General features: G+C 34.0%; 1 protein-coding gene across 1 annotated transcript; it reads right to left on the bottom strand.

Annotated features, from left to right (window-relative positions):
• Positions 1–10122: 10122 nt before the first annotated feature.
• LOC143580825 (putative methyltransferase At1g29790) lies at positions 10123–11797 on the bottom strand. Its single transcript, XM_077063759.1, has one exon. It carries the CDS (start codon positions 11643–11645, stop codon positions 10380–10382), a length of 1266 nt encoding a protein of 421 aa, XP_076919874.1. The 5' UTR covers positions 11646–11797; the 3' UTR covers positions 10123–10379.
• Positions 11798–12096: the final 299 nt, after the last annotated feature.

Genomic DNA, 12096 nt, shown 5'->3' with positions numbered 1-12096 from the left:
ACAATGTATTTAACAATAGACAAGCTTATTTATCTCATAACTAACCATCATATATAAATATATAATTCTATTTATTATCACCAAAAATTCGACCGACATTTCTTTATTAAAGAACTTGTTTAATTTATTTGAGCTGTTGAATCTTTGACCTCCTATTCCACAATTAATCATCCTACCATTCTACCAAAATGGAAATGAGAGAATTTACTTCTTTCTATATTTGTCTTATGTTCTATTCCAACATTGTGGTAGGTCTCAGCAAAGTAACAGAAATAACATATGAAACTAACCCAAAATCAACTAAACCAAACATGGGGATTTTGGTTTGGTTTTGGCATAGACAAAATATACGATGGTGTATTGTTTCAACAGTTAAATAAACAATCAAGACACATATTCTTCGGAGGTAAAAGAAATTTTACAACATCTTACTAGTATCTTTCATGATAGTGATGCTATCTTATTTTCCAAACCAATCTTTATAAAATTCAAAAGAAGAGCGTGACGTGAGATGTGGCCATTGAACAATAGATTGTCCTATCTAAACTTCAAGAAAATATCCTCACTTTTAAGATAAAGTTTGCAGCTTGTTAGGTCTACCATCACTCAAGTTTTAAAGGGTCCCATGTCTCTCTCTCTCTTAAATTTGTAGACTAATAGTCTAAGTCGTTTCTCCAAATTAACCTTCTTCATATCTAGTTTCGCGGTTGCTTCTCCACTGTTTGTCGCTGTCAATAACTTAGAATGTGTCTAAGGTGAAAATCAATAACAATAAGAGTGTTGGTTGTCCCGCTAATTACCGTGAATTCATCGTTGACCGCTAAGTGTGCTCTCAAAAGGAATATACAATAGGTTAAACTGGTGATGTCTTTCTGTATATATTTTCTCTTAAATCATTTTAGACCAATTATTAGATACAAGAATCTCTAATCGAGTATTGGAAAATCGGGTATTAGCAATACCTGAGTCGGGTTCGGGTATTGCTTCTAAAAACCATACCCTATGTATCGGGTTCGGGTCGGGTATAGAACCGGGTATTTGAATACCCTATTTCCAGGTATTGAAAAAACCATATTTTCAGGTTTTTTCCTGGTGTTTTCGGGTATAGATTGGAATTTTTTTAGGGGTTGCACTTTTTAGAGGTATTTTTCGGGTATTTTCTAGTTATTTTCCAGGTAATTTCGGGTATAGATTGAGTTTTTAAAAATCCGGTTTCGGGAATTGGAAAACCCCAGTTCCGGGTATGGAACCTGTTCAGGTTTTCGGGTATTACTGGGTACAAATCGGGTCCGGTTCCGGTACGAGTTTTGGTACTAAAATGCATACCCTATCCGTACCTTACTGGTAGGGTCGGGTACGGGTTTAGGTATTAAAACCCAGGTATAAAAAAAACGATTCCAGGTTTTTTTCAGGTTCGGGTTTTTGTGCACCTCTAGTTGTTGGGGCTTGTAGGGCCGCAAAAGAGGCGAAGTAAAGTTGAGCTGGCACACCTGTAACACTAGCTACAATGCGTCGAGGCATTATGGATTTATGGGGCATTAGTTAACACAACAGCCAACGTTATATAATGATATAAAAGTGGGGCCACCTACTAACAACAAATCAATCTTTTTTTTCTTTACTACCTCGTTAACTCACAACACCCTAGCTAACGAGTGAGTTAGTTAAAGCCTCAACTACTTATGTGGCACTCTAACAAACCCAACCACAACAACCAACCATGTTGTGTTTGTATTTGTTTTCGGACGAAGTTGTAGGGTTAAGACTCTAGACGACAATGACTTTCATGCGTATCAAATAATGAGCTTAATGTTTGGATCGATTCCAAAAACTCGAAGTTTGATCCTAGTTCAAGTTTCAAATTTGAATGTGATTTTCATTTGAAATTAAAATTATAAAGTATATGATTTTAATAAAATTGGGTTCTATTTTTATTAATTTAAACTGAAACAACCCGAATTCAAGTTGAGTTTTCAAATTCAGCTCAAATTTCGAATAAGCCAATTCAGTTGGTTCGACTAACTTGAAATTCGATTCATGGAACCAAATTTCGAATTTGCTATCTTCCTTGAGATTTTAATACCTTCTGAATCATAATTCAATGCAGCTTGTGGGGTTTACAGTTTATACAATTTGAAATTGAAATATAATGCATAAATATGAGTAATAATGGCAATATGCCACACAATTTCAGTATTCATAATCATTTATAACAAAAGCTTCTATAACTCAATCAAATTCATGCTTCTAACAAATAAACTTTAACTGTCATGAACTTTTTATCATCTCATCTTCAAACTTGATGTATTAATTTACAGGGTACACATTCATGTTCTTTAACTCTATGTCGACGTCACATTCATGTCCCCTAACTCACTTTACACTTTTTACTCTATCTCACCTAAAGGAAATAATTTAAGCTAGCTTAACCCGCCTCAGTTTAATTTAAGAACAATTCTTTAATTATTGTGTGTGAGTGTAGATAATTTTAAAGCTCGCTAACACTTTAATACAGCCTGCCTTTAATGCCCCTAAACCCATGAAATAAGTGGTACCCCGTTCTTTAACATTTATCAAATCATATTTAATGTTATGGGTAGAAGTATACCCAAGGCCTTACTTTTCATTTAACAATTAAAATGATAACGTTACTTTAAAAACATATAACCAAAGTGAAACCACCGTACTTTTGTATATTAAGTTAATTATTTATACTTAGTACAAACACTTTTAAAACTGATAACACATTTTTATAAGATGTACGTAAAGGTAAAATTTAAAAGTGGCTTATAAATAACTTCAGAATTTGAGTTAAAAAAAACTCGAAATTCAATTCGAATCACATATGAATTCAATATATAAATTTGGTTTTTGAATACTCGAATTTGATTCGCATATAAAATATTGAAATGAATACGAACTTAGTGATAAAACGAAGAAACAAATGATAAACCCAATAAACAATTAACCAAAATCAATAAATGTGTGAATATCCGAATCCCTAATCTAGTAATTGGCTTAAATTTCTATATTTGATCTATAGTTTATTTAGTTTGTTACTTTGTCTAATGGTTTGTAATTTGATTTTAGTTACAACAGCAATTTGTCCCCTAGGGGTGTTCATTGCTCGTATGAGACTCGAAAAACTCAAAATTCGATTCGATTTTAGTAATCGAATTCGAATCTAACTAAAACTTCAAAATTCGAATATTTCGAATATTCGTAATTTGATTATTGTACACCCTAATAAGAAACATATTATGCTACTTTACCGAACTGTGAAGCATTCCATGAATTGGACATAGAAACGTGTAACTGTGTTATATAACAAGTTGAGCCCTTTGACAGGTTCAAGCAATATGCTACATCACCGCTTGTGCAATATCATTAAGAGATACATTAAACTTTGGACCAAACGCCTTGTAGTCCAGTACTATCAAGATGTCTTGATAGTACATGTGTACATAGCCGTAATCTGCTCAAATGTTGAGGGTTAAAGTCTCACAGTGGACAAAAATATAGATTCAAGAGTTTGATTAGTGAGTGCGTAGTTTTTTTTAAAAGACATGCTCACGAAGTCTGTAAGATTATTTCTAAATCTACATCTTATACACGGGACTTGATGTTGGGTTTCGTAGGCCTTTTGGTTTAGGCCCGGTTTATTATATGAAGTCAAAGAGAAAACGGGTGCGGGCGGCCAGGCCCAAGCCCAACCCGGTTTTGATATCTTGCTTAATAAGTTATTAACCCTAGACTAGTATCTATTTAAACAATGTTATGTACTTGTAATCCTTTCACTCAATAAAAAAATAGCTAGTTTCCACCCGTGGACATAGGTCAGTTTAGACCGAACCACGTTAAATCCTCGTGATCGTTTATCGCTTTCATGCTTGTGTTCGGTTCGTGTGTGTGTTTAATCCTAACACTTGAAACCTCACCATTTGAAAATGAACACCTTAATTATTACCACTAGACCGCTCTAAAAATAAATCCAATAAACCTTAGACCATTTTACCTTGGTTTCAAAACCATATCACACATCTCCACAGCTGGTTGCCTTCGCTTGTTGGCAAAAGAAATTTGTCATTCTCTAGCGGATTTTAGGTCATCACTAATTTGATTAATACTAGGTTAGTTACCCGTGTAGTACACGGGTTAAAATAAGCAATTTTTTTAAGAGTATGTTTGGGATTGAGTTTGAAAAATGCTTATTGGCTTATTGGTGTTTTCAAAATGCCAAAAAGTTTAAATGTGTTTGGCAATCACAAAAAACTTTCTTATTTTAACTTTTTGAAAGAGTTAAAAAACAGTTGTCCAAAAGCCCCAAATCCTAACTTTTTAAAATGTTTTTTTTGAAAAAGCACATAAGCCAAAAAGCATTTTTCATACTCAATCCCAAACATGCCCTAAATAATAACATAATGTGAAATACAAAAAAATGTATCACATATATAATATATATTATACAGTAAAAAAATTACACATTACGCAATTTGGAAATAAGTTGTTAGAATATTCATAAATCATAAATTATTTCTTTGTTATTTTCTATATCAAAACTTAGTTGTAAATGGCAACTTTACTAAACCAAATCGTGGACCAAAACTCATTCTAATTTTAAACCGTTTTGACATGAAAAATGTTTGATACTTTAATCGGTTAAAGAACCAACCCATTTCGTATTGGTTACTTATAAAATCTAATATTACATTTTATATTAAACAAATTAACATATTTAAGTTGGTATTAATTCTTTTAAATTTGGATGGAATTATTAAAAATTTAAAATAAAATATAAAAAAGAGAAATGTAGTTAATACGAGAGAGATGAGGGAAAATTTTGTAAATATCAACATAGTTAATATGAGAGAGATGAAGGAAAACTATTGAACTAAACCGCATATTTCGACAAACCATAGGGATGAAAACCGTAGTTCACTCAATAATAATAGATTGAAAAGAAAAAAAATGAACAAAATATAAAACTATTAATAAGAAAAAGAAATATATATTTAACATGTGAGAAATGGGAAAATTTTGTAAGGATCACTTATGTGTAATGGCATATGACATTAAGACCCGTGCAGAACACGAGATAGAATAAATAAATTTGTTTAGATAATAACACAATGTAAATATGTTCAAATGATATAAAGATATAATATATGGTAGAATAAATTACATATTACATAATACGGAAATAAAAAGTTGTTGAAAATTCATAAATCTCTAACTATTTTTTTTATATACAATATTTGTAATTTTAACCTACATATCAAAATTAGTATTTTATTTTGTTTTATTTCAACTTTAGATAATGAAACACATCACTTACCTTGCGTTAAAACATGTTGTCTCAAAAACAAATCAAACAATCCATAGTGATTGACTTTAGCTTTTATTAATCTTAATTGCAAAACAAACATAAAGTTAAAATTTCTTTATTTGAAATTAATTATTTTATTTAAATCAACGTGAAAATTTGTTACTTATAAAAGTTTAATATTCATAACTAATACAACATATTTATATAAAACTAAATAATATATCTATGTTTGTATTAAAATTTTAAATTAAAAAATAATTATTAAAAAAAAATAATTGATTAAGAAGAAAAAAAAAAGTTAAATATAAAATTATTAATAAAAAGAGAAATGTATTTAATAAGAGAGGGGTAGAAAAATTTTGTAAGAAGTTATTTTATGTGATGCCATATGACATTAACAACCTTTATTTATTATATATTATAGATTCTAGTTTGTAGCTTTCAAAAATGCCTTATCCCTTATTTTTATCCAAGATTCCGAAGTGTCCAAAATCAGCCCCTCATGTCCAATTTGTCAAGACTTCAATCACTAAGTTCATTATTTTCATATTTGAATTGAAAATCAATAAATTTTTTTAATGTTTTAGTCCTGAGTCGATACTTAGCAAGATAACACTTTTTAAAATGTTTCAAATCTATCAAACCAGAAATATGGAAAAATGTGGAATGCTATAAATTTGAAAATTAAACTCTTCAATAGTTTATTGACTTTAATTGTTCTATGCGAAGGTCTAATGAGTGCCTTTGCTTCAAAAGTCAAAACATAAAGTTGGTTGCAACACTTGCAAGTAAATGTTAATTGCCGAGTACCAACCTAGGCCATTAAAATTTAAGAAGAAAATGTTATTCATATCACAACTATACATGTTTAACAGGCAAGTCGACTAACCAAATTGATTATTGATTAATTACATATAAATCAAACACTTACACAGCTATCCTTTGAACAAAATATTCTGAAATGCCCATGTGCTAAACAAGTATGTCAAATAGATGATTAAGTAATATTAAGGGGTTTTATACCTCTGAATGACTCAATATTAAGCGTGTTTGGTTCATCAGAAATATAATTTTACGGCATACCTCTTACCCATTAAATTTCAGAATGACACTAAATGAAAATTTTACCGTTTGTTCCTTCATATGTATTCATAACCCGCAGTCTTCCGTTCGCGCACCACCTCCTCCACCACCAATCACCACCATATCGGCATACTCAGAACTTAGTGGCTTAGATTTAAATCATTATGGCCTCTTATTGGCTCAACACTTTCTAGTATAAGGTTGTCAAACAACCCCTAAGGCTTAGTCAAATACACAAATCTATTTCTAAACTCGTTATTGATATTTAATTTAAACACGCCTTTCCAATAATATCCAAATGCACAATGTCTCGATAATTCCATCATTTGTTTGTATCCACCTTTTTTCAACACACCTTCGGATATTAGATTCTTCTGATTCTTGTGTACAAATAATACCATAAACAAATTTAAAATTCCATAACTACATTCAATCAACACATTTTATGTAGTCCTATGATTAGGTCAGTTGGCATATTGCCAATTCGAAACACATCCATCATAAAGTGGCTGAAAGCCTGAAATGACTAGAAGTCTAGAACCAATTGTGATTCTTGCACACGTAACATATGCCATTAAGTCAATCCACCAAGCAATATCGTCATTTTGCACATACAATGTCTCAAAACCAAACAAAACATATTCTCGAATTATCATTTTTCCTACATATAACCTGGTTACAATTATCGTTCATGTTAACATTGTTAGGGTTTCGATTCAATCACATGAACACAACACAAACACACAAAAAACCCACAAACACACAAACTAATCTGAAATAAGAAGATGAACGCGAGAGATTCATAGTGGTTCGATCAGTTTTGATCTACATCCACTCTTCACAACTAGTTATCTTTCTAATAGGTGCTCAAGCCTTCAATAATGTTTATAGATACAATAAGAGAGCATTTATATGGTGGGGCAAACTAGGGCTAACTTGACATACAAAATATTATCTACTAAGTAAACTAACTAAACCTTTGCTCTGACTAAGATATAGAGCATCTGGTCTAGATTATCCTTTATAATCCTCTGTTGTAGGAATAACTTCTGCTATGATAACCCCACTTCTAGGATAACCCTGAATTCGAAGGTTCGAAATCATTGGAATTTGATTCGGTTCGAATTCGATTTTATAAATCAAATACGAATTTATGATTTTAAATTCGATTTGATTCGAAAATCGAATTCAAATTACATTTTATTTTTGTTATATATATACATACTTATGAAAAGATAAACCAAATAACCCTTTTTCTTTTGAGTTATAGAGATTAAAAATTGAAAGTTTAAATGATGTGATAACTTTAAATGATTTATTTATTTTATGTGTTTGTACTTTTTGTTGTTAAAAAACTCAAATTTGTAGTAGTTTTGAAACTGAAATATATTTTTTAACTAAATTCGAAATGATTTGAATTCGAACTTCATTCTCGAATCGAATCGAATTTCGAATTAGCTTTTCTGAATTCGAATCCAGCTTCACAATTTCAAAATTCGAATAAATTCGAACATACGAAATTAGATTCGTTAAACACCCTAATAACCCCTACTCTGATTATCCTCCGCTTGAATTATTCTATGGTCTAGTTAAACATCGTCCGGTCGGTTGTTAAAGACTCCACACCCAATAGTTCTTGGATCTTTATCCGGAACCAGTTGTTCCCGTATCATTTATCTTATTACCAACATGCCAATCCTTTTTAAATACGCAGGTCTCCCACACTTCCAACAAGCCATTTTAGTTCTAGTTGGGTTAATATTTATGTACTTAAATAGTTAAATTACTTTGTTGACCTTGAATTTGTTATTCCCTTTGGTGTGTAGCTGTGTACACCCTCATCTATCATACTCATGGAAGAAGGTCCAACCATCTCTTATCCCTGGGGTTGTCACCTCTTAGAGCCCTTAACGATTCGTTGATTCATTGACGACTTCCGAGTTGAACCAAAGTCGATCAACTTTCTTCTCTTTCAACATATGCAAAGTGCCCCAGGATACACATCACATCGCTCTATCATATATTCATATGTCTTGAATAGACCAAATTGTAGTTATTACAATAACCAACCACTATTTTGCTTAAGACATCTTGACCATGTTTTTAGATTCAAGTGAATCTCATAGTTCCTTTAAGGTTTCTACATTTTTATAAACATCAAATAAATAGAGACATATTATTTAGAATGCGACCCTGTATCACTTTCCCATTTCAATTTGCGCTTGCTTTGTTATTCCTCACTTCCGGTGTAATTTTTCAAAGTTAAGGAGTAAACCTACAATATGAATAAATGAAAGAGACCATCTCTGTAATTAGCTCCAGCCTCCAGGAATTATAAGTAGTTGTTTTAAAGTTTTTTTATAGTTTAATTAGTATTTTACCCGGCGCGTTGCACCGGGGCAGGTTAGTAAAACACGGGTGGTGAGAGGACGTGAATTCGGACATTTTCTATTACAATCGTTAGGGTATAGACACCATTGGTAAACCCTGAGCGTTAAAACCCAATAAATAAATTTGTTAAACTAACATAAAAAGATTAACATATAAACAGATAAATTGTTCGACGTTTATCTGGTCGGTATACCTAGACGATGGTAAAACCCAAGGGTTGTCGGGCATTGAGGCGGTAACTCCACATGAGTTCGGTTACTTTCGTTATGGTGTCGGAGCCAAAAATAAAACAATAAAAAGTAAGGTGAACCAACGAGGCAACGTCGGTTGGTAAACTTGGGCAGTGGTAAATCCCCGAGGGTTGTCGCCCGGTCGTTGAGGCTGTGAGTCTACGTGGATTTGGTCGGTTACCATTATGGTATCGAAATTAAAAAAATGGCAAGGATCAATAGGGTGCCGTCAAGTGGCCCAATTGGGACTTAGCGGCACCAAACTTGTTAATTGTTATATATAATAATAATAATTGATATTCAAAATCCAGTGCACATCCATGCCTTTAGCATATTTAACCCTTTTGATAAATGGATCGTGTTGGGTTGACATGTTTAAACTGTTTAAATAAGCATGTCGACCAGCCGATCCGTTCAAGCCATTTATATTTATTACAACCCTCCTGCCCATTTAAGCACCTTTACAAATTGATTACAATCCGTCAACCAACGAATACATCTATATTGGGATGAGATCAGTATCATAACGGGTCTGAGACGGTACCTTACCGATGCCGAAAATAAGTGAAAGTATAAACCGAATATTGTACCAAATTTATTGGTTTGGTACCAGTACCATTGAAAATAACGAAATCAAATGTTCCGATACCAAAAACATGAAAATCGAATACTGGTACTTGGTACAAAAGTACAAAATTGTCAACCCCTAACACATCAACTTGTTTGAGTCGTTTAGACAAATGTGTTAAATGAGTCTTGTTTGGGTTTCAGGGTTTTAAGCGTGTCAGAATTAATGCGGATGTTTTTGACACAAGTAAATATACGAGTCACATTAGGGCTCATAATTCAACTCGCAACACAGAACCTGCGATGATTGACACCCTTTTCCTAAATCAGATTTTCACATCTGGCCCGCTAACGCCTCACCATGAGACAGTGACCCTAGTGCCCTAAGGTAACCCGCGAAGGTCATTACATATTGAGGTTTCAGAACAGAGTCATTGCATTCACAAGAAGACCCAGGAACAAATAATGAGACTTAAGAACATATAGTGGATCTTAAAAACAATAATATTCTCAGAACATATACAGCAGTTCAATGATCTAAACTTACATTAAATTTAGCTAACAAACAACAATTTTTTAGTACAAAGCGAAAGTCTAAATCAAGTTCCATCATCCATCCTACAGGTATACTAAACAAACATCTTCATTTAACTTATTTAGCATTCTAAAAGGAATTTAACCTTATGTAACCATAACATTATAATCAAAATTTCAAAATATATAACAGACCAAAAGTTAAAAACCACCAACAACACTAAGTCGACTTACCAATCGAAAACCCTTCAAACTCTTACCGGCTTCTGAAGAACAGCAGACAAGTAAACCTCCTTATTCCCCGACCCGTTAACCTTCTCTCCAACAACCCATTTCAGTTTCTTGTACCCGAACCGTTCAATCAAACGTGTCAAATTCTTCCTCTTCTCATCATTAGAACAAAGAAAATTATCCAACCAAAACAACCCGCCCGCCCGAATCACCCTATCGATATCAAACATCAAAAACTCAAGCTTCTCCGCCCGACCACCAACATCCAACCCGTTTCCCACATGAATTATATCAAACACATTCTCGTAAAACGGAAACTGATGATCCAAACTCAAGTACAACGGAAAAACCCCCCTAGCCGCAATAAACTCATTAAACGGCGCGTCCACATTCAAACTCGCGGTAACCACCGTCACATTCCTCTCCGCCATCCTCGCCGCAAACGTACCCGACCCACCACCGATATCAAACCCAATCCTAACACCACCACTCCCTAAACTCAAAACATCATCAATCAAAAAATCATTCTTCCCTCTCGCCTTCACAAACCGCGTAACCTCATTCGCACTTCTCAAATCGAAACAACCGGCGCAATCCCGATTCAACTTCTTACTATTCAAACACCCAAGACTCTTACACCCAAGCCCACTCCAACTATAAACCTTTTCACTAACATTCTTCCAAAGCGAATCCGGAAACGGGTACAAACCCGTTTTCGCAACCGTTTTCCCAAAACACCTTCGCCTCGGCAAAGGCTCACACCCTTTCAAAACCAATGTTTGTCCAAGACTCCAGTCATCCGGGCAAGGACCATTAGGCTTATAACTCATGTAACTATTCAAACCATCCATACTTTTGTAACACAAGTGACCCACTGAAGACACCATTTCAGTAATCCCAGTTCTTGAATCTTTACCCAAAGGCAACTGATTCTTTTCAAGAAACAGTCTCAATTCATTTGCAACATTGGGTGTTGAAAGATCAACAGATTCGAAGCCAAGAAGTTGTTTTTCGATCTGGGTGAGTTGTTTTTGGGATGAGTCGATTTCTCTGAGGATTAAGGAGACTTGTTCCGAGATTAAAGAGATGTTCTTGTGGGTGTGGTGGTGGGTTAAGAAGTGGGGGTTGGTGGTGGGTTTTGGGGAGTAAGTGAAGGCGTATAAGGCGAATAAGTTGGTGGTGATGACGGAGAATAGCATGAGGATGTGTACGGCGGAGGAGCAGACCGTGGTGGGCTTGAACCGGGCGGTTCCGTCGCCGATCTTTAAGGAAACTGAACCCATGGGTTTGAGATTTGGGAGTGAAGTGGGTGAGATGAATTGAAGGTGAAGATGTGAAGAGTGAAGAAGACATTTGTTGAATTAATTAAGACAAGTAGAAAGAGGGATCTTGTGATGTGTCGGTTGTGGTTTTTTTTAATGTTGGCTGTTTGGTTTTTTTTATGATTGTTTAGTTTGACATTTGAGGCATGGTAATTCAAAGGAGTAGTTGTTTTTTTTCATCGCGCGAACTATGTTGATATGATCGGGATTCATGTTGGCATTCGAGTTGGCTTGGCGATCCCGGTAAAACCCAGTTGGCTCATCCCCCGAAGGTACAACAGGTTTTAATGCTCTGGTAAAATCCGGTCGGAATCAGGATTCGAACCCGGGACATCCAGGTTATCTATCATGTTTCTGGCCATTGGGGCAAGCCCCGCTAGTTAAAGGTTTAATTGTTAAGATTTAAGATTAT

The sequence above is a fragment of the Bidens hawaiensis genome, unplaced genomic scaffold (genome assembly GCF_021521415.1).
Source record: "Bidens hawaiensis isolate Kalapana, Puna unplaced genomic scaffold, B.hawaiensis_p1.1 tig00030669_1, whole genome shotgun sequence".
NCBI classification, from domain to species: Eukaryota; Viridiplantae; Streptophyta; class Magnoliopsida; order Asterales; family Asteraceae; genus Bidens; species Bidens hawaiensis.
The sequence above is the reverse complement of the archived record's forward strand: the minus strand, read 5'-3'. Positions and strand labels throughout refer to the sequence as shown.

Bases quoted from the DNA above. Each gene is read 5' to 3' on its own strand.
- LOC143580825 (XM_077063759.1), bottom strand. From the start codon at position 11,645: ATGGGTTCAGTTTCCTTAAAGATCGGCGACGGAACCGCCCGGTTCAAG.